Source organism: Budorcas taxicolor, chromosome 12 (genome assembly GCF_023091745.1).
Source record: "Budorcas taxicolor isolate Tak-1 chromosome 12, Takin1.1, whole genome shotgun sequence".
Classification (NCBI taxonomy): Eukaryota; Metazoa; Chordata; class Mammalia; order Artiodactyla; family Bovidae; genus Budorcas; species Budorcas taxicolor.
In genome coordinates this window covers 21,331,041-21,353,921 of record NC_068921.1, presented here as the reverse complement: position 1 = coordinate 21,353,921, position 22,881 = coordinate 21,331,041, and the positions used below count along the sequence as shown (strand labels likewise).

Below are 22,881 nucleotides of genomic sequence, written 5' to 3'. Positions count from 1 at the left end.
CTTGTCAATAATCTTTGGTTCCTGAAACCTTCCAGCTCCCAAACTTTCAAGATTCCCAGAGAGACACAGTACCTGTGAATAGTAAGCACTACAGCAATGTCAGCTAATATTTTTGTAACACCCAAATCCCTTAACCTGGAATTGCAGTCCTTTGTTATTGTACCTCCCCTATCCGCCCGGACATGCTTCCATTATTTCCCAACATGGGTCCTCGGCCACTGCGTTATTATCATTTTAAAAATGTTTACTTATTTGACTGCGCTGGGTCTTAGTTGCTGCCACGTGGGATCTAGTTCCCTGACCAGGGGCTGAACTCGCACCCCATGCTTTGCACACTCACAGTCTTAGCTACTGGACCCCCAGGGAAGCCCCCAGTCAGCCCATTACTAGATGCTGCTGCTGCTAAGTCACTTCAGTCATGTCCAACTCTGTGTGACCCCATAGATGGCAGCCCACCAGGCTCCCCCATCCCTGGGATTTTCCAGGCAAGAGCACTGGAGTGGGTTGCCATTTCCTTCTCCAATCTATGAGAGTGAGAAGGGAAAGTGGAGATGCTCAGTCGTATCCAACCCGCAGCGACCCCATGAACAGCAGCCTTCCAGGCTCCTCCATCCATGGGATTTTTCAGGCAGGAGTATTGGAGCGGGGTGCCATCGCCTTCTCCATTACTAGATACCTCCGTGCTTTTATCTCTAAGGCGCCTCTGCCGGGAATGTCCCCTTCCTGGCTCACTTTCACTTCTCTGTGACTCAGTTGAGAGCACCCCTAGCCTGGAGGTTGGCCAGGGCTCCTGCTCTTGGCTCCCAGAGCACCGTCTGTGACTCTGTCTTAGGACCATAGAAGTCACCCATCAATAGGTGGTTTCTAGTGAAGGGCATGAGTCACATGAGTCACTGAGGGCAAGCACTGCCTGGCCCTTATGAGGAGCTCAGCCTGTGATCCAGCTCCTCCAGTGACGTATACAAACTGCCTCACATCCCCGTTCTGTAAAATGGGATCATGATGCCTTTACAGGCTAGAGGCAAGGGTTAAAGGAGTTGGAAGCTATGTTCCCAGGAGAAATCAGATGTTCACACAGAAACATGAGCACGAAAGTTTATAGCTACCTTATTTTTATTCCTCATCACCCTAAACTGAAGACAACCCAGCTGTCCTTCAACTGGAGACTAAGCTGTGGTACTTCCACAGCACGGGACACTGTGCCGCAAGAACAAGGAACAAAACATGGACATTTGCAGCAATGTGGATAAATCTTCAATGCACTGGTGAAAATCAAGCTAGACTCGAAAGGGTGCATCATACGATTCTATTTACATGACATTCTGGGGACTGCGAACAGATCAGTGGTTGCTGGGGGTTAGGGATGCAAGGAGGATGTGACCACAAAGGGTCCAGGTGACTGTGAGGAAATATTTGGGGTGATGGATGGTTCTGAATCACTCTACAATGTAATGCATAGTTAGTTACCCAACCTTCTGCATCAGCAAAAGCGCATAGAGCTAGACACACTCACACATACACGAGTTTCACTGTATGTAATGATATATAAGATAAAGCAAAAAGAAAGGACAGCATCTTAGCTCTGGGCACAGTAAGTCTGATTCTTGGTAAGAAGCAGATCCTTTATTACGATGGATTTGAGGTGCCCTCCTTGGTAATCCATGCGCTCCTAGAAAGGGCACTGTCTTCTCTCCAGCTTAGAGCACAGGTCACCCGGCTCAGGCCTGGGGGCAGCGGGTGCTCAGCACTATCAGCTGGCGAGGAGGATACGCAGTGGCACCTTCCATTCAGTGCAGCGCTGTGCAGAGGTCGGGGTCAGAGTCCCAGAAGTCAGAGGTCATTCACCCGTCGGCTTTGGTTTTCTGCTGCTATCGAGGCTGTTTGGGATGAGACAGAAAAACCTTCTAGAGTTGAGCCCCTGGGCCATAGTGTGGCTGGAACCCCCCCCTCACCTGCCCTGCCTGCCTCTCCATGGTAGTATCTGAGCTGCTGCGGTGCCCAGGCTGGGGTGATCTTTCTTGGGGCCCTGTGGGCACCACCCTCGCACTCTCCCAGCCAAGGAGCACTGGCCCCAATCCAGGGAGCCAGCGAGGTGCCCGACCCCATCCTGTCCTGGGGGCTCAGAACCTTGTCTGATGATCTGGTTGGGGTTCCATGGGTGTTTTTCAAGGAGTGCTACCCACAGCCATTCGAGCAAGTGCTCATTTGAGGAATCTCAAGAACAAAATCCCAATTAAGCACCTTCATGCTTTTAATGAGCCTGCGCTCTCCCCGCTGTAAACAGGAGCTTTCACTGTGTCCCAGGTGTAGTAGCAACAGCCTCCCTCTCAGATGTGACAGCAGGGAGCAGATTCAGTCATCCCGCACCAGAAACACTGCTTTAGCCTCTAGCATCCTGAGGCGCGGGCCTCCCTGGTGGCTTCAGGGGTTAAGAATCTGCCTGCAATGCTGGAGACCTGGGTTCGATCCCTGGGTTGGGAAGATCCCCTGGAGGAGGGAGGGCCTGGCAACCCACTCCAGTATTCTTGCCTGGGAAGTCCTGTGGACAGAGGAGCCTGTCGGGCTACAGTCGGCGGAGTCCCAAAGAGTCGGACACGATTGAGCGACTAAACAACAAGAGTCCTCAGACTCAGACCTCGGATGGCCTGGGGAGGACAAGGAAGTGATGACATTTGCACCTCTGTGGGTGACCTGGGGCCCAAGACAGGTGCCAGGCACCGGCACCCCCACCCCCACCCCTAGATGGCTCCTTCCCATTAGAGCTCACAGAGGTCCGTCCCCACGTTTAAACAAGGCTCTCTGGCTGCTCTCGGCTTCAACCACCCTTGAGTGAACCCTCCACCCCCGGGCTCTTTGCGCAGACTGCACCCCACGCCTGGTCACCCTCCTTCCCACCCCTGCCCCCTCCCAGCACCCTGCCTCCCCTCTCAATCTTAGCTTGGATGTCATCTTGTCGCTCCTGTGGCTCTGACGCACCCCCACCCCACCCCGTGTGCTCACAGCAGTCCACACACTTCCGCACAGCACTGACCTCACTGCAGGTGTAGGCTCATTACATGATGACGTGTTAATGCCTGGTGAGCACCCTGCGGCAAGGATCTCTCACAGTACTTAGTACTGGGGCTGGCATTTAAAGGGGCTTCCCCCATGGCTCAGGGGTAAAGAATCTGTCTGTAGTATGGGAGACATAGGAGACACGGGTTCAGTCCTTGGGTCAGGAAGATCCCCTGGAGGAGGGCATGGCAACCCACTCCTGTATTCTTGCCTGGAGGGTCCCATGGACAGAGGAGCCTGGTGGGCTACAGTCCATGGGGTCGCAAAGAGTTGGACACGACTGAAGCCACTGGTATTTAAAACGTGGAACTGGAAGTGGCAGGGAGAGGGGGAAGTTGAGGTTGGGGGCACGGGGAAAAGATCTGAATCCCCCTCACTGCTGTCTGACCCCAAACCAAGAGTAAATACCCCACGGGAAGTTGATGACTTGAATTATCTTCCTTATTACTGAGAGCAGGACTCAGCTTGAGTCCTGCTTCCTCATTTTCTCTGGGACTCGGTGCTGCCAGCTTTCCCCGTAATATGATCTTTGAAATGGTCTTTATATAATTTGTAAAGTGAGTGTGTGAGGCCCCAGGGCTCACTGTGGGATGTTTGTGTTACTGTACCCGTGGGACAAGTACTGAATGGTATTCACCATGCAGCTGTCTGCTCCTTTAAAATCCACACTAGTAACTTCCCAGGGGCAGAAGGACAATTATTTTCCCCAGCAGATAGTACAATTGGTAAAGCATGGACCCAAATATACCCACCTAGTAACCAAAATGACTTTAATTCAAGCTGGTTTTAAAGGTTTCTTTTAATAGAATCTCCAATCATTTCTCCATGCTAAGTGTGAACACTGCAGTATATTTTTCTCATCAAATAATTATTTTAATGCTATTGAAATATATCATACCCATGCTATGGTACGGTTTCAGGGACACCATAAATTTAATATTTGGGTGGAACTGTGGTTTCCGGAACACTTTAAGAGGACTATGCATCTCTCCTCCAGCATCGCCCGGCTTGACACAGTTTAGCATCCCTTCCTAATTAGCTTATAGAGAGAGATTTGCTTCAAGTCATGTACCCATGTCATAAAGGTCCTTGTTGCTGTATTTAGAAGACTGTGTCCAACATAAATCCACTCCCAAATCTTCTCGTAATGAACTTCCATCGATATAATGAGTTCCTTAGAAGGAAGGCATTGTGTAAATTTAAAATACTAATGAGTCATAATGATAATGAATCACTTTCCTTATTACTGGGAGCAGAACTCAGCTCGGGCACATTACCCCATGGCTGAAGGTGTCTTCCCTACACCCGGGCCTGCCTCCCCCAGGAGCCCAGAATCTAAAATAGCTTCTCCTTTATTTTTTTTTCTGTCTACATCAAAGCTCACAATCCCCCAAAAGTCCCTGGTCTTAGCTAGTCAGTCTTGGAGGAACAGAAGTTGCAGAACTGGCTCACGCTAGGACTGAGGTGGCCAGACACCCACAGCCGTTTCCAGCAGAGCCTGCCTGTGTCTTCCCAGGGGTATTCCCATGAGCTGATGGCGCAGGCGGATGAGTGGGCTTTCTAGCTAAGACAAGCCCAGTGTCTCAGCAATCGTCTAGTTACCAGGAGCAGGAACCCACACAAGCTGACTAAACAGAATTGATCTCCTGGAGGGGGACACAAGGATGGCCTTCATAGAACTCAGTGGTGGAGGCACAGCTGGGCTTTGGAGGGGGGTCAGGGACAGGACAGGAGAGCATGAGGACCAGGCGAACTTTCCCTGTTTCTCTGGTACCGTTGTCCACCATCCCAGCCCTCCCCATGTCTGCTCGTCCATACCCACGGGCCAAATATGGGGGCCGCTGAGCCAAGGGTCCTGTGTCCACATGCTTGGAGGGAGAGTTCGACTGGCGCAGCTCGGATCAGGAAGAAAAGTGCTGGTCGCTTAGTCATGTCTGACTTTTGCGACGTCATGGACTGTAGCCCACCAGGCTCCTCTGTTCATGGGATTCTCCAGGCAAGGATACTGGAGTGGGGTGCTGTTTCTTTCTCCAGGGGATCTTCCTGACCCAGCGATTAAACCCGGGTCTCCTGCTAAGGTCGGGGTCCCCTCTAACTCAGTCTGCTCTGTCCATGTGGTCGAGACCACATGGCTCAAACGACAGTGCCAGGCCCAGGGTCACGACTCGATGTGCGTTGTGATAAACAGGATATGGGGTCACCCCTAAAGGTGGGGGGCACATTTCCGGAAGAAGTCCACATGCCAGGCCAAGGAGTTTTCTGCTTACTCTGATTGGGAGCCTGGAGCGTTGAAGGGCTTTGGGGCAGGAGAGTGGCATTGGTGCCTGTGTTCACAGTGGGCCCGTGGTAGGATCTGTGAGCTGGGCGTGGAGCTCCTGGCACCAAGTTCATCCCCAGAGAACGGTGACTTGCAGACAAGGGGCTCGTTCCTCCTCCCTTGGCACTCAGTAGGCTGGGACTCTGCGGTTTAATGACTCAAGGAAAGAGAGATTAAAAAGAAAAAACAATTTGCCATCTGTTTTCCACTCTGCATGGACTTGCTGGGAACTTGGAAAAGTCACAGAACCTCTTTGGGATTGTCTTAATTCCAATTCTTTTCATTAAAAAATATATAAATATATACATGAAGTGAAAGTGTTAGTTGCTCAGTTGTGTTCAACTCTTTGTGACCCCATGGACTGTAGCCGCCAGGCTCTTCTGTTCCTGGGATTCTCCAGGCAAGAGTACTGGAGTGGGTAGCCATTCCCTTCTCCAGGGGATCTTCCCCACCCAGGGATTGAACCTGGCTCTCCTGCACTGCAGGCAGATTCTTTACCATCTGAGTCACCAGGGGACCCCAAAAATATACATACATATTGCTTATACATTTTTATGTTATTAATTGAGCAATTTTTTAAAAAAGTTCTTATTGGCTTTCATCAGAGATTGATAAAATTGGGGAGCATCCATTTAGCAGTAGATGGGGCATGAAAAAGCTGTACAAGGCTACAACTTTTATAGGCAGGAGGGAACAGAAACAAGGAAGTTAGACAGGGCATTTCGCAGATTTTTCTTGTGTTTCTCTTTGCTGGCCTGAAAAGATGCGGAAGGTACATAGGAGGGGTCTCAGAAGGGAGGCTAGGCGGCTGGAGGATTCTAAACTGCTTATGGCCAGAAAGAGAGGCTTCATCTCCTTCTGAGGGAGGAGAAATGCTTGCTGTATGCGAAGAGTAACACATGTGTTTTGAAATGACAAAGCTGGAGACCCAGGAGGCAAAAAACGTGCATGATGGCTCCGATCTGCTTGGGGGTGTAGCTGGGCCCCAGGAAGTAGGGTGGGGGACTTGGAATGAGGGAGCATTTTTTTTTTAATTGGAGTATAGTCGCTTTACAGTGTTATTAGTTTCTGCTGTACAGCAACATGGATCAGCCAGAGGTACACATATATCCCCCCCGTCTCGAATCTCCTCCCCTCCCACCATCCTCCCCTCTAGGTCATCACTGAGCACTGAGATGAGCTCTCTGCGATGACCTGCAGGGAGATCTTTTTTTTTCTCTTTTTTTAAGATAGAAAGGCCCCGGAAGGCCTGTTGTTAAAAACTGCAGTTTCTCCAGGAGTTTTTAGAAAGTACCTACTACCTGGCTGTGCCCTACAGGTGAGGATGAGTGGCCCAGCTAATCTTCCTACGGGTAACTCTGAAAGTGAAAGTGCCAGTCCTTCAGTCATGTCCAAGTCTTCTGTGACCCCATCGACTGTAACCTGCCAGGCTCCTCTGTCCATGAAATGCTCCAAGCAAGAATACTTGAATGGGTTGCCATTCCCTTTCTCCAGGGGATCTTCCCCACCCAGGGATTGAACCCACGTCTGCCGCATTGCAGGCAGATTCCTTGCCAGGGAGCCACCAGGGAAACCCCACAGGGGAACTCTGCTAGCATCTAAATGGACACAGCATATTCTCACAGAGGAAGCAGAAAACAAAACACATCACTGTCTCCTGGGCTTTGGGGAGAGGCGCAAAGGGGCACCCCAGCTCTCATCCATCCTGGAGGTGGGCTGGGTCAGCGGGGTGAGCAAGTCTGATCCTGGAGGGAGCCTCTCAGGGAGTGGGTGAAGCCTTCCGCGTGGAACCTGCTTCCAGCTTTCCTTTCCTTTCCTTTCCGCCAAGGAGTCATTTATGACTATCCGTCGTGGCAGGGCTGATAGCTTTTGGCAGAAGTCCTTTCTACTTCTCGCAAATTAAATCACAGAGTCAGTCACCAGCAGTGAATGCAAAGGAAGGGTTTAAGGCCACCGCATGGAGGCAAACAGCTGTCGGAGACCCAGCGTTCACCAGACATTAAAAATCACGAGTGTTGAAAACAAACAAACACAAATATTAACAAGGCTGGCCCCTCCAGCAACGATTTGGGGTATGGAGAACTGAGAATGCTGTGTGAGGTGATAGGCACAACTGAGAATCACTAATAATAATAGTAATAATGATAAAGAAATAAAATGGCAAAAACTAGTGCACACAGAGAGCATTCCAGTTCTCAGGCACAAACTCTCTGATCTCAGGAGGTGGGCTGGCCAGCTGTTGTCTCCTTTTCACAAGAAACCCAGGCCGTACTGCTCTGGCGACCTGCCCCTGGTTGCGCCACTGGCAGGCACCAGCCAGGACTCAAATCCAGACTCCTGGCTCCCCCAGTGCCCTCCCCACGGTGCCAGGCTGCTCCCATGAGCCTGGGTGCAGGGTGGGACACGTGCGACATGTGCTGGGCTCCAGGTGGTGAGCAGAGCTGGTCAGGCAGGACCCGAGGAGTGACTCAGGAAAGAGTCGGGGCTTTCATTTACCGCCCCCCACCCGCCACCCCTAACACAAGGTAATATATGTTCATTGTTTGGGGGAAAAAATACAGATAAACATAAGAACATAGACATAACCTGGTGGGTCAGACTGTAAAGAATCCCCCTGCAATGCAGGAGACTGGGGTTCCTTCCCTGAGTCGGGAAGATCCCCTGGAGAAGGGAATGGCTACCCACTCCAGTATTCCTGTCTGGAGAATCCCATGGACAGAGGAGCCTGGTGGCCTACAGTCCACAGGATTGAAAACAGTCGGACATGACTGAGAGACTAACACTTACAGACATAATAATTGTCCACTCAGAGAGAAGCATTTTGCCTGACTCTAGGGAAGTAAGTGAAAGTTGCTCAGTCATGTCCAACTCTTTGAGACTCCATGGACTACAGTCCATGGAATTCTCCAGGCCAGAAGACTGGAGTGGGTAGCTCACCCCTTCTCCAGCGGATCTTCCCAACCCAGAAATCGAACTGGAGTCTCCTGCATTCCAGGAGGATTCTTAACCAACTGAGCTATCAGGGAAGCCCTTTAAACTTTTTAGCGCACCAAAATATCATCCTTGCAGATACTTTTTCCTCATTTTGACACACCTTTCCTCACAAAAATGGAATTCTGTTCTTCCTGCCATTGTATAATGTTTCATTCCATATACTGTGAATATCTTTCCATGTCAAATAACACTTCAACAATATTTTTCTCATTTCATTAAAAATGTTATATATATGGCTTTTATGATTACAGAAATAATCGCAAGATTCTACACTCATTTTAAAAATATTCAGGTTCAAACCATACAGAAATGTCCAGTAAAGGAAAGAAATATTCTATCAATCCCACCCTTGGGGCCTGAGCTGTGTTGCTGTGTGTCCTGTTTCCACTTTCATATTTTTGCTTGTACAGGCTAGACGCAATGAACACGTGTGTCTGTATACATTCTTTTCCCTCCTCAAAGGGGGCTCACAGACTGTTGTGCAGTTTGCTTTTTTTCTTTCTCTGGTGTGGACATCTTCTCATCTTGGTGTCTGAGGTCCTAAGGCGTCTTTGTTCCAATCCTGGGGAAAGGAACCCCCGTGAGGCTGGAGAAGGGACAGGCTAGTGAGTAAGGGCAATACAGGGCTGGTTCCAGTGCTGAAATAAAAACCCTCCCAGAGGAGGAGACTGCGGCTCAGGCAGCCACTTGCCACTCGCCTGGAAGAGAGAGGTAAGGGTGCCACCTCGCCTCCACCCCAGGGCCATCTAACAGGAGACGTCCTGGCCCCCGACGGCCCCCGAGACCTCACGAGTGCTCTGTGCTCCACCCCCCCCCCCCCCCCCCAGGTGTGTATGTTCTCACAACCGCCCTGATCCCTGTCTTGGAGAAAGAACACGACCCCAGAGTGGTGAGTTAACCTTGCGGATGTCTTGTAAGTCAGCAACTCTGTTCCAGATGGGCAATCAGTGGTCCTACATTTGCGGCCCCAACTGTCCCGAGGTGGGGGTGTGCTGTCCACGTCCACAGTGAGGGCCAAATTTGAACCCGGGGTCCAGAGGCCTTGAGGTTTGATAACCTGAGATCCGGCAGTGGTGCGCCGGCCCAGACAGCATCCAGGTGGGTCTGGGGAGTTGCTGATGCAGCGGGCAGGGGCCAGGCCTAGGTGAGGGTCGGCCTGGAGCTTTGTCCCATGGACACACGTACTTGTGGAGCTCCGGAGGCACAGCCTGGGCTTCCAGGATGCTCCTTCTGGCAGTAGAGGCTTCCTGGGAGCCGGCTGTCAACCCAGCTCCCTCTGGCACTCAGGGGCTCCTCCACGTCCCCTGCTCCTGCCTCTCATCCTGGCTGGGTTGTTGCACACAGAGCCCATGAAAAGGGAGGCAGAGCCATGCAAAGGGCCACGTTCAAGACCCCAGCCCTCACCGAGGTCTCTTCCCCAAAGTCATCTGAGAGTTGGCAAAGCATTGGAAAAGGGAGAGTGGGGAGGCAGGCAGGGGTGGGTGGGTATACTTCCTGGAGAATCTGCCACTCGAGCGGGAGGGGACAGCTATGGAGTTAACGCTAATGGGGTAACATGAAAGAAATGAGAGAAGTCAGGAAGAGGGCAGTTTATGCAGGCTGCCTTCTCTCTGCTGGCAGGGTGGGGGGTGAATAATGACCTCCCTGGACCCCCGAGGTCCAGGTCCCAGTTCCTGGGACTGTGTCACCTTGACCTGGCAAAAGCGACTCTGCAGATGTGATTAAGTGAAGAATCGTGAGATGGGGGCGGGGTGGTTTCATGGATTATCCAGGTGGGCCAGTGCAGCCCCGGGGTGCTCAGAAGATGGCCCGAGTCAGAGGAGACGTGGGGATGGAAGCAGAGGTGGTCAGGGTGGTATGGCCACAAACCGAGGCCTGCGAGTGGCCTCCGGAAGCCGGAGAAGCCAAGGAATGAACTCCCCTCTCAAACTGCCAGATGGTCTCTGCTGACACTTGGATTTTAGCCCCACAAGACACATTCAGACCTCTGGCTTCCAGAGCTGGGGGGAATTCACCTGTGCTTTTGTAAGCCTCTTTGTGGTCATTTGTCGCAAGAGCAATAAGAAACAGATACATGGAGAAGAGGGATGGGAAGGTATTACCAGCTTTTCTTCACAAATCTCCCTTTCCTGCAGATAACTGTGTCCTCCGGAGGAATGTTAGTTCAGAAACTGAACACCGATGACCTGCAGTCAGAAAGAACAGCGTTCGATGGCACCATGGTCTACGCACAGAACAAAGTAAGCGAGGGGCTATTCTCAGCACGGTCACCTGGGCTCTTTTCCATGGAAGGCTTATTCTGGGATACACACTAGCTTGGATCTAATTCCCAGAGCACCTGACTGTCCCTCACGGGAGAGAGAATCCTCTTCTCCATCAGAAGCCCAGCTCAGCTCCGCCTGGACCAGGGTGGAGGTGCGGGGCTTCAGCTCACCCCGAGGAGGAGCCACAAAAGCTGCCACCTCTCTTCCCGAATTTCTCAGACCCACAAAGAGGGTGGTGAGAGCAGGTGATTCCCGAGAGCAGGACCCGGCAGAGGTTCCTTGTCCTGCGTGGCTCAGAGGGGAAATGGACCCAGGGGGCCCCTTCTCTCTGCCTGGGCAGCCCCTGCTCACTGGCTGGCTGGATGCCACCAGAACCATGCTGGGCTTCCAGCTCCCTCTGTGGGGTGTGCACTCAGTTGCTTCAGTTGTGTCTGACTCTTTGCGACCCCATGGACTGTAGCCCGCCAGGCTCCTCTGTGCAAGGGATTCTCCAGGCAAGAATACTGGGGTGGGTTGTCATGCCCTCTTCCAGGGGATCTTCCCGGCTCAGGAATCGAACCTGCGTCTCTCACGTCTCCTGCACTGAGGCAGGTTCTCTACCACTAGCGGCACCTGGGGAGCCCCCGTGAGGGGGATGTACATCCAGTTCTGAAGACGTGTAAGGGCAGAGGTCTGGTCTCATGGCCACTCGGGACAGAAGGTTCTGTGTCTCAGCTCATCGCAGCTGTTCTAGGAGCCGCTGTATGCCTGCCCCATTCACGGCTCCTGCCCTTCAGTTCACCTGGTGGGGGGGCCTCCCTGGTGGTTTGTGAAGCCGCCCTTGCCCACAGCTTTCCCCCTTGTTCACAGGGGAGTCCTGTCCCACCCCTCCCCCTCACTCCTGTGCCCCGTGTACCCCGGTTCTCTGCCCCACTGTCACTCACCAACCCCCAGACCAGCTCCTGGTGGGTGACTTGTCATGACTCAACATCCCACCAATCAGAGGCACCAGACTTCTTTACAGATTTTCCAGAGAACCTGGGAACAAAGCACTCACTCCATAAATGGGGCCCAGGTGGAGCTCTTTGTAAAATGTAATCTAACTGCCCTGGGAGGGAGGGGGGCAGTGGCCTCCACACAGCTGAGGCTTATGTGGGGGTACTTGGCGATTTTTAAAGAAATTTGCAGCAGATGCGTTCTCTAAGCATCTCGGGACGGTTCCCACCCTCCAAGGTTCCTTCACGTGTCCGCGGACACCCACTCAGTGCCTGCAGGGCGGGAGTGCGGGGGTGCTCTGTGCTCCCACCAGCTCGCGTCCAGCAGCAAACACAGTAACACGAGCAACTAGGAGGGAGGGTGCTGTGGGGGTACTTTCCTCGGGGGAGGGAGGGGGAAGCCCCCAGGCCACGGGCAGCCTCCTTCTTGCTCCTGGTCTGTCTGCGTCTCAGACGGCGGGGCCAGGACGCAGCCCTGGGTCACAGCCAGAGCTCGCTGGGTGAAGAGCCGGTGATTCTAGAGGAAGTTGCATTCTGACTTTGTGGAGGGCGGGGGATGGGGGCTCTGCACACCCGCAGCCCCGCTGCTTCCCCCTCCCATCTGTTCACCCTCATCCCGTCCAGAGGCAGCAGGTGGTTCTGACGGAGCGGTGGGCCCGAGCGCACCCGGCCATCCACTTCTCATGCATGCATCCCGGCTGGGTCGACACCCCAGGTAGGTCTTTAAGTTCCCTGCCGCCCACATTTCATCTAAAAATATCTGGGCGGCCGTGGGACGGACTCTCCCCAGGAATGACCTAGAACTGGTATCCGGAGGATGAGGGATGGCTTCGTTTCTGCGGGAGCCGGGCAGACTGGGACTGGAGAGGGAGAAGCCTGGTCCTCAGAGGCAGAGCTGGTGTGGTCAGTCTGCCCCACGTGTGCGTGGCCCAGGGAGTGGGTGGCGCCCGGGTGGGGGTACGGCTGGGGACCCCTCCCTCGGGACAGAGGGTGCTTGGTCCACACCCAGTGTTACGGGAGATGCTGGGGACGTGGGGATAGGCCAGGCCACCTCCCCACTGCCCGGGTTTCTAGAAATAGTGAATGCACAAGGGGAGAGGAACAATCACTAAGGGGACAGGTGGAATTCTCTGGAAGCGTGGAAAAAGAGGGACGGAGAACAGAACTTTCTGCGGGGTTAGTCCTTCCCACCTCCGAGACCTCGGCACATCACTTGGGCTCTGTAGCTCTTTCCTCCTCCCCTGAACAAGGGAACTGAAAACAGCAGCCGTGGCAGAACATCTGGGACGCTTGAGGGCCCAGAGCTGCTCCCAGCGCTGTCTCCATACCATCGCCTGTGCCCTCACCACCCTCCTGGGGTGGGCACTACCATCACGCCCATTTACATCTGGGGAAACTGAGGCACACAGAGGGGCTGGGACGTCCTGGCTGGGCCCGGCCACAGTCTAGTGAGAGGCAGGCTCTCATACGCTTGCTGTCACCTTCCGAAAGCTGGTGGCCTTAGTATGTGCATCTCCATCCTTGGAATTCATCCTAAGAGATGCAGAAAATGAGGTTGCTCATCCCAGCACTGATGCTCGGAGAATGAGTTGATAAATTAGGGAACACCTGCACGGGAAATCTGTTCAGCCCTGAACACCGCTGCAGATAAATGTCTATGGGAAGCAAATGGCGCTATCTCATTAAATGCAGGTATTGGGCGCTCAGACCTTACAGCCTTCTGGTCTTATTTTCGCTACGCCCACATCCCCATGGAGAAGGGGGTGCGTCGTGCTCCGTTGCATCCCACGGAGACTGGCAGGGAGAGGTGCAGCAGGCCCGCCTGCTGAGGTGGGGGTGGGGTGGTGGAGCTGAGGACATCTGGCAGTCTCCTGTTGTAAATGCAATGGGGGGGTGTCCTCTACTGAGCACCCCAGGAGGTGCTCAGGCCAGGGCTGTTGGGAGAGGGTGGCTTCTTATTTCATGTCACTTCCTGGTGGGAGATGTGCCCAACCCTGCCTGACCAGGTAGCTCCATCAGCCAGTGGAGAACCACCAGCCTTTCATCCCCGCAGGACATCACCCTGACAGTCCTCAAGTCAACCTGTGCGCTGGCTGAGTCAGCGCTCCGAGCTCACCACCTGAGTCCAACATCTGGGTCAGGGTGCGGTCAGCCATCTGTGGTCCACAGGTCACAGGGCAAAGACTGGGCTTCTCAGAGGCTGCTGACTGGGCCTCAGTGTCCAGAGGGAGGGCTGGGGAAGGGCCTGAGCCCACAGACGCTTGTCCTCCCCGAGTGGTATGATGTGTGTGCGCGTGCTAAGTTGCTTCAGTCGTGTCCAACTCCTTTTGACCCCACGGACTGTAGCCCGCCAGGCTCCTCTGTCCATGCGATTTTCCAGGCAAGAATGCTGCAGTGGGTAGGGAATGCTGGCATTCCCTTCTCCAGGGGATCTTCCTGACCCAGGGATTGAACCCACGTCTCTTACGTCTCCTGCACTGGCAGGTGGGTTCTTTACCACTAGCGCCACCTGGGAAGGCCAACGGGGGACTCAAATGCCTCTGTTTACTCATCAGAAGTATTCCCCAATTTTCCCACAATAAGCAAGTACTGTTTCTGTAAAGGGAACAAGAAACGTTTATTTTTTAATTTTGTTTTAGATGATTCTTTCTCTGAAATCCTCTGATCTCATTACATCTCTCAAATGTTGTTTTCTTTCTTTGGCTTCATGAGAGAACAGTTGTGTTTCCCATAGTGCTAACTGTAAAGACTGTGTGTTCCCCGAGGTCTGTGGGCACATGGGGGTGTGTGTGTGTGGGGGTGTAGCCTGCAGCCAGTGCTGGGGAGCATGAGGGAGAGGGAGGAAAAAGTCCCTTCCTTTGTTCCAACACGCCTCGCTGAAAAAGCAGAGAACACACTCGCAGCCCGAAGGACACTCAGCCTGGATCCTGGGAGAGATCAGAAGCCTTGAGAGAGACAGATGCGTCCCCCAGGAAAGGGGGAGTCTGATCCCCTTTTGGCCTCAGGTGTGACCCTCATATCTTAGGATGGGAATCGGGGAGGTCCAGGGGATTTTGCTCCCAGGGGACAGGCCTGTCTGGGCCGAGAGCCTGCATGAACGCTGTTTTGAAGTGGAGAGAGGGAAGTTGGTGATCTCATTTCATCTCCGGGTGGTTATTTTGGTATTAAAGCAGCCAACTCAGCTGAGGATGAGGGCGCTGTTCTCACGGCCCTGTGTGTGCCTCCCCGCAGGTGTACGGCTATCGATGCCTGGCTTCCACGCCAGGATGGGGGCCAGGCTGCGCTCTGAGGCCCAGGGCGCGGACACGGTGGTATGGCTGGCCCTTGCTCCCGCTGCCACCGCCCAGCCCAGCGGCTGCTTCTTCCAAGGTGACTCTCTGTAAACCACAGCCCGAGGGTGTCTGGAGGTGGACCCTCTTCTCTCCCTGAAGTCGGGTGGGGAGGGGCTGGCTCCCTTCCCGGTGATGTGCTGGCCTGCCTTGGGAGGACGGCTCCTTGGCCTGTTATTTTGGGAAGAGCCTCACCTCTGGCTCTGCACTCCCGGCTTTTTGCATCCACCTTCCCGAACTCAGTGGGTCCCGTGAGGATGAAGTAAGTCCTGGGGTTATGACGCCTGACCTCAGTGTCTTGGGCACGGCTGGACCGGTGGGGCACCTCGGAGATTGGAAGCTCCTTTGCCGGAGCCCAGGGCCTGGGAGTCAATCTCTGCTTTTCTGTTGCTGGGGGCGGCTATCTGTGCAGCAGATCCGAGAAGAGGGGGCAGACTGAGGAAAGAAGGGGCAGGTTCTCGCCCCGCCTCGGAGGTGGCCACGCTTGCGCGAGCAGTGATGGAGCTCTGGGGACCCTGTGGCGGCCAGGAGGGTCGCCGTGCCTTCTCCTCTCACTGTCACCTGCCAGGCCAAATACGCCACACTCCCAGGTCCCCGACCCCCACCAGCCGGCACCCAGGCCTGGGGACCCTGCCCCCGCCAGCCAGCCCCCTGGAGTCCTGCCGCGCGGCCTCCCGCCTCAGCCTCCCTTCTGCAGCACCTCATTGTCCGCGCGGACCCTGCGCGCAGGGGCGGCCGACCCCCTTCCCGTGTGGGCTTGCCCCCAGCAGGTGGCCGTGAAACGACTGACTCGAGGCCCGGCCCTGCCGCTCACGACTTTGTTTTTCTCTCTCACGTTTACAGACCGGAAACCGGCGCCCACACACTTGCCTCTTGCGAGGACGTCGTCCTCACCGGCCGAAGAGGAGAAACTCGTTGAGATCTTGGAAGAGCTGGCTTGGAGATTTAAATAGCCCAGACTAGACCCAACACGGGGCCGGAAGTGCCTCAGAAAATACGGCAAGGTGCGGACCAGCGGCCAGCGAGGAGACCCCACTGCGCCTTCCCCGCCGTACACCGGCCCATCTTCCACGGCTGCGCTTTGAGCTGGTTTCCTCTCCATCAGGAGTCACAGAAATTAGTCCCGTCCTTTATATACAAACCCTAGTACTGAAAGCTTGACTCACCACCGCCTCATGGGACTGCAGCTGGGTTAACTTACCCTCTGGGGGCCTCATTTTCCCTGTCAGCAGAGATTAGAGTGCTCCCTACCTCACGGGGTGGTTGTAACGATTCAGTGAGTTACCACTTGTAATGCTCTTAGCAGAATGCCCGGTGCGTCATAAAGACTTGATACGTGTTAGCTACTAACATCAGCATTTAACTGACAAGTGTGCTAAAATTCATGGGGGAAAAAAAAACCCTAAAGATTACCCCCTGTAGCAATGAGTCCAGGATGGAAACTTTTATTTTAAAATACATACGATTGCAGCTGAGAGCAAGTGAACCTTCATCTTCCGCAGTAGCTTCTTCTGTGTAAATCTCTCCTTGCTTTGTGTGTGATTTTCTTACAGATTCTGGGTCACTGTCAGTATCAGGGGAGCAGGGCCGGGAGGGGGAAGGAGCGGGTGCTACACTGCCCTGGCCTGGCCCTTAGGCTTCAGGGGCAAGGCGGAACCAAGGGTCAGTGCTTATTTACAAGCAGTCACTAGAGGCCTGGTTTACAGATGCTAATTAAGATTAGAAGCGGCTTCAATTATGCACTTGGCAATCTGGTGTTGCCGTTTGGTAAAACTTTTAAATTATTTGCGTTTTATGTCTTAGTGAAACCAGGGAGAGCTCTAACACAATCGGTGAACAGATTTAGGAAAGCTCTACATATACTCTGTACGTTCAAGGGGAAATGAATGTAACTAGGGATCAACGGAGGAGGAGGACCCGGGGAGGGGCGGGCACAGCTCAGCCAGTCCCACCATGCCGGGCTTCGGAGATATCTGAGGTGTTCAACTCGGGCTCTTAGCCAGGGAGCTCCAAGAAAGGGGCTTTTTGGTGGGTCTGCCTGAAAGCGCGGTGAGCACTGGCTCCACCAGCCTGCATCTCTCCCTTCCTGAAGGACAGTAGGGGGCGCTGGAGTGCTGGGTGTGGGTGGGGCTGTGCTTTGACAGGCAGGCTGGAGGGGGCAATTCAGCTGCCCCACCCACTGGCCCTTCCCAGGTGGCGCTAGTGGTAAAGAGCCCATCTGCCAAGGCAGGAAATATAAGAGGGGGAGGGTTCCATCCCTGGGTAGGGAAGATTCCCTGGAGGAGTGCATGGCAATCCACTCCAGTATTCTCGCCTGGAGAATCCCACGGACAGAGGAGCCTGGTGGGCTACAGTCCATGGGGTCGCACAGAGTCGGACACCACTGAAGCAACCTAGCACAGCACAAGTCATTGATTGCTTCACAATTTTAATCCATAAATAGACCTCATGCTTTTTTTTCTTTTTTTTTTTGGTCAGTGGGGGTAGGCTGTGCTGCATGACCTGTGGGATCTGTTCCCAGACCAGGGATTGAACCCACACCCCCTGCATTGAAAGCGTGGTGTCAGCCATTGGACCACCAGGGAAGTCCTGGGTCTCATGAGTGTTTATAGAGGCTTTCCCTGGCTGTATTTTTCCTGAGTCCTCTCTCACTTCATTTGGAAAGCTTATCAACCACACTTACAGCAGCCTTACGTGGGCTTCTCTCATTACTCAGGTGGTAAAGAATCTGCCTGCAAAGCAGGAGACCCAGGTTCAATCCCTGGGTTGGGAAGATCCCCTGGAGAAGGAAATGGCAACCCACTCCCATATTCTTACCTGGAGAATCCCATGGACAGAGGAGCCTGGTGGGCTACAGTCCAAGGAGTGGCAAAGAATTGGACACGACTGACTTTCATTTTTTTTTCACTATGTGAAAGATAAAAAGGACCCCTCAGCCAGCCCTGGTGAACACCAACACAGGGCTGCTGAGGTGCATATGGTCACAGGGCACAGCTCGACGACAGTAACATGACCACAGGAAGGTTTCCACAGAGATTTATTTTAAACTGTGGTGGTAGCTTGCACTGGGTCTTGACACAGGTCGTGGCTACACATACATTTTGGTTAGAGGGAAGCACAGAGGGAAAGTGAGCAGAGTTCAGGAACATTCACAACATTCAGCAGACATTTAACGTTGTGGGAAATCCTGGCTCATTCCCACCTAGTCACATTCAGGAAGTCAATGTCAAGACTGCTTGGTCTGACCGGTGGAATCTGGTGGTAGAGGGCGTGGTGATGCCAGCAGGGTTCAGCTAGAACCACGTTTGAGAAACCTCTTCCAGCTTTGGGCTTATGACATTCTCAGCCTGACCCCTTGGCCAATTTCATTTCATAAAGAAAGAAAAAAAGACATTTTGTAAAGCAACATGCCGCGGCAGCCAGGTTCCGACTGGGCTGCAGGCTGATGGGCATGCAGGATGGAAGCGTCCTTGTCCCTGGTTATGGAGTCAGTGGGAGGCAGGCACAAATGTGGGGCTAGCACCTTCCCGGTTGTCCAGTTAGTAACAGTTTTTGTACTTTTCATGTATTTTCTTCTGCAAAATGACAGTACATTGAAAAAAAAAAGGCAGATGGCGTAAAACACAAATATGTAAGTATACATCGGTTACCAGCGACACAAGTATTTTGGTCCATACTTCATATGCTACTAACATAAGGCGGCCATCCATTTAAATGAAGGGAAGAGTGTTTTTAAGAGAAATACTTCTTTCAAACCGTTTCCCATTTTTGTGTTAACAGTTTACTCTCATGCTTCCCGGAGAACCAGGACGGGGAGTGGGGGGTGGGGGTGGGGAGGAGAAAGGATCCTAAATATCAAGGTGGCATTCCAAATCTAACCTTTAAGCCAACCTGCAATTATTCCCTTTCTCTCCCAAGAAAGTCAGATACACCTGGATCCACAGAGGTGAACATTCTGAGGTATCTGTTTTTAATGAGATGGTACCATGATTGACCTCTGCCTTCTCCAACCTTTTTCAAACCTCCTGGGCTCTAGATGGGAAAATACAGGCAGCGGTTTACTTGATGTGACACCAGACAAAGGCAGTGGGGGACACTCCCGTTTACCTGAGTTAAGTCAGCCACGAGCAGGCAGGTCACTGGTAATGGCCAGGTTAGTCCAATGAGTAACAACAGTCATAGAATCGTAGCATCACAGATTGGAAGGGATCTTAAGCATGATCATCGAATTCAACTTTTATTCAAGGCTTTTAATCTCCTTCCCACAGCTTCTCCACTAGACAAGGGGCTATGGACTTGCTGTTAAAAAATTCCCTGGCATAAGAAATACAATGGAGGAATCCTCTTCCAGTGCTGGACAGATCTAATTTTACACCCTGCTTTCTTGTGTTAGGCCCAGACAGGCTTCCCTGTGGAAGGGATAAATTTGAAAGGCAAAATGACAAACTAAAAACCTAAGGGTTGGTGTGTATCTAGTTCTTGATGGTCAAGTTGAGTTCAAGTTTAAAAACGAACATGGGTGTTCCTGAATTAAGTTACAGACATGCGATACTCGGGCACTGGAGGAAAAAGGCCAGTGGGTGCAGTACAAGTAACAGGAAGGACCGAAGCCCACCATGGGATGAGGGGGCCCCGGGCTCCGCACAGCTGGGTCTACGGAGCCTTTTTACAGTCACTAAATTGAGAAAAATGTTCCCTTCCCTTGGCGAGCGCCCCTGCCCGAGCATTTATCACAGTTACCACACTGTACTGAGATGACCCACGGCTGCAGGAGGGATGTGAGGCCAGAGGCAGATGAGGACAGCAGCGGCCTGCTTGCTCACGGAGATCACACGCGTGCAGGGCCTCTGCTGTCCAGAATGGGCTCCTCCACAGGTCAAGGGCCGTCCTTTTCAAAGGAGAGCAGCCAGGGAATAATGGGATTAGTATGTTGTAAGCTCATCAAGGGGCTTCCCAGGTGGCACAGTGATAAAGAATCTGCCGGACAATGGAGGAGATGTAAGAGACCCGGGGTCAATCCCTGGGTGGGGAAGGAGCCCTGCAGAAGGCAGTAGCAACCCACTCTGGTACTCTTGCCTGGAGAATCTCATGCACAGAGGAGGCTGGCAGGCTACAGTCCATGGGGTCGCAAAGAGTGGGACACGACTGAGCGACTGAGCTCACAACAAGGTTGTCCAGACCAAAACCAGGCAAGCAGTGGTCTCCAGCCCCACCTCATAGCCTCCAGTGAGTGGCTGTGCCCCTCAACAAAGTTCAAAAATTAGTTAACCATGGGTCCTTTTAAAGATAATTCCAGGTGTTTCCAAAGAAAAAGAAACTTTGATACTGGCCTCAGCTGTGGGAAGACTGGACTTGTCTGGCAAGCCTCTGGGTAAAGGTGTTTGGCGAACTGTGGGCTGCCTCCCTCCCCCTGCGGCCATGAGCATCCTGTCTGACAGTGACGAGAGGACAGCAGGCTCCAAGACTGCAGCTGCACACGTGCTACTCTGGAGCTCCAAACCCCAGGTGGGACCCTGGTGCCAGGCCGGTGCAGGTCTTGGCCTTTGCTGGCATTGCTTCCACAGCCTGGAAACTCAGGTCCTTCCTCAGCTCACTCCAACTCTTCATTTAACTCTCAGCTCTGGAGTCCTTTCCTCTGGGTTCTCCTCTCCCCTGTGGGTGCAAGAGCACCTGTGTATCCTAGGACGGGACCCCATGCCGTCTGTCACCAGAGTCACCAGGTGGCACAGAGATGAGCCACAGCAAAGACATGACCAGTCAATCCTAAAGGAAATCAGTCCTGAACATTCATCGGAAGGACTGATGCTAAAGCTGAAGCTCCAATACTTTGGCCACCTGATGCAAAGAGCTGACTCATTGGAAAAGACCCTGATGCTGGGAAAGATTGAGGCAGGAGGAGAAGGGGACGGCAGAGGATGAGACAGTTGGATGGCATCACTGACTCCATGGACATAAGTTTGAGCAAGCTCCAGGAGTTCAGGGAAGCCTGGCATGCTGCAGTCCACGAGGTTGCAAAGAGTCGGACACGACTGAGCAACTGAACACCAACTCATCTGTGTGGCCTCTGCCCAAGCCACAGAATGGACCTCTTGACCCCAGGCCTGGTTCAAAGCCTGGTGTGTGGTGGACACTCAGCAAAGGGCTGGACTATGAGAGTTAAGAGACTCCAGGGTGACATAGATCCCTCAGTGCTCAGGATGGACTTAATCTCTGTTTCGCCGTCACGTTGATAGACAGCCACCCTCACATCCAGAAAAATGCAACTTAACTTTGTTCTAGAGGAGAGAGAAAATGCCAAAAAGCATTGGCAAAATGTTTTCTTTCATTTTAAAACAGAAATCTTAGTGGACAAGGTCACTTAGAATTAAACTACTGTGAAAAGGCAAAACCAAAGGGATCTCATTTAATGGATATTTATGTCTGGTAACTTTGACACATAGTTCAGACTGAGTCCCTTGCTTAAAAGGTAAAATTCAGGCTTTAAAATTTGATTGATGTCAAGCAAAAATACATTAGGCTTTTGAAAAAATGAGTATCAAAAATAGGGAAAGGTGGCATTTCATGAGAAGGGCAACAAGACTCGCCGGGGCCCCCCTGCAGGCAGAGGGCAAGGTGCAGTTTCAGTCCCCTTGACTTCCACTTAAACTGCGCAGCTGGCGAGGTCAGTGGGGTGAGCATAGGAAGCTGGTTGAGCGGATGGAGGCCTGCAGTGACTACCTCGCTGCACGAGCCCACCCATTTGGAGCCACAGGAGGTATCAGATTTGCCTGCGACGAGAGGACCAGACCCTGTTCTGAGCACTCCCTGCCTTGAGCCTCGAAGTCATTCCTCCCACTCACGCCATTACGAGTTCACATTCAAAAAGCAACTGTTGTTCCAAAATTCTTATAGATTCCCTTTGCCGATACCTCAGTTATACCTAACTGCTTGGTGTGACTGTGCTTGGAACATTCTAGAGGTCTGAAGAGTCCCTTCCAGGTCTGTGATTTTAGGATTCTTTGCATAACATTCAAACAATCCAGTGAGAAACATACCACGGTTGACTGACCTCATTAAAAAAAAAAAGACACATGACTCCAAGTACTTCATCTAAAACCACCTGTGCTGCTGTGCAGACAACCCAGGCAGCTAAAGGGTCCAGGAAGGTCATTTCTCTGGAGAGACGGAGCATGGGATTGGCTCTGTCCTACCGAATAAAAGGCACAAGCGCGGTACGTGCGGGTGTGCCACTTCCCAGCATTGATCGTGCTAGGCTTGACTTGCCAGAGCTTCTGCGTGTTGAAGCAATAGAGCAGAAAGAAAAATTATATATATATAAAGTGCAATTCCAGTGGGGTAAAACAAGAACGATGAGAGTTAACCCAGACAGGAGACAAGCCAAGTGCTGGCGCCAGCTTTTGCTCCTAATGAATGAAGCCTCTATTCCATAAAATGCTTGGAAGGCACCCCAACACCGACACATATTGATGAGTTACACAAATGGTGGTGGGAATGTAATACTCAAGGATTCACAGTATTATAAACACACAGCTGGCATGCTAAGGGCTTCTCACCAAACTAAAGCACCTGCAGAGATAAGGAGAAACGAAAGAGCAGAGCAGTGGGCACCTTGACACGTCTGTGGTGGCTGGCCGCGACTCTCACCACCAGGAGGTGTGCCTGCTGGTCTCCGCCTCTGAGCAGCTCGTGGGCTGGGGGCACAGCCGTGCTGGGAGGGAGGCGGGTGGACTGAAGGGCGGGCTCACAGACCAGAGCGATCACAGGCTCACAGGAGACCCAACGGGGACAATCAGCTTCCCCGGCGTGATCTGAGCTCATCTCAACCCAACTCAGAACCATGTCAGGTCTGCTGGGCACCTGACCCACCGCCTCCCTGACACCGTGTGCCTCTCTGTATTCAGGCCACGCTCCAAAGGAAGGGAGAAGACAACTATTCATTTTACTACTCA

At 52.8% G+C, this 22,881-nt stretch overlaps 1 protein-coding gene across 2 annotated transcripts in view; it reads left to right on the top strand.

Moving 5' to 3' along the window:
* Positions 1–16,408, top strand: part of DHRS12 (dehydrogenase/reductase 12) — a 41,780-nt gene extending 25,372 nt beyond the window's left edge. Inside the window, exons 6-10 of one of the 2 annotated variants that reach the window (XM_052650149.1) lie at positions 9,193–9,254; positions 10,501–10,605; positions 12,228–12,318; positions 14,835–14,972; positions 15,776–16,408. In XM_052650149.1, coding sequence (XP_052506109.1) covers positions 9,193–9,254; positions 10,501–10,605; positions 12,228–12,318; positions 14,835–14,972; positions 15,776–15,885 — 506 coding nt within the window. In that variant the 3' untranslated portion in view covers positions 15,886–16,408. The remainder of the gene's footprint in view (positions 1–9,192; positions 9,255–10,500; positions 10,606–12,227; positions 12,319–14,834; positions 14,973–15,775) is intronic. The other variant, XM_052650150.1, reaches the window with a different exon arrangement.
* Positions 16,409–22,881: the final 6,473 nt, after the last annotated feature.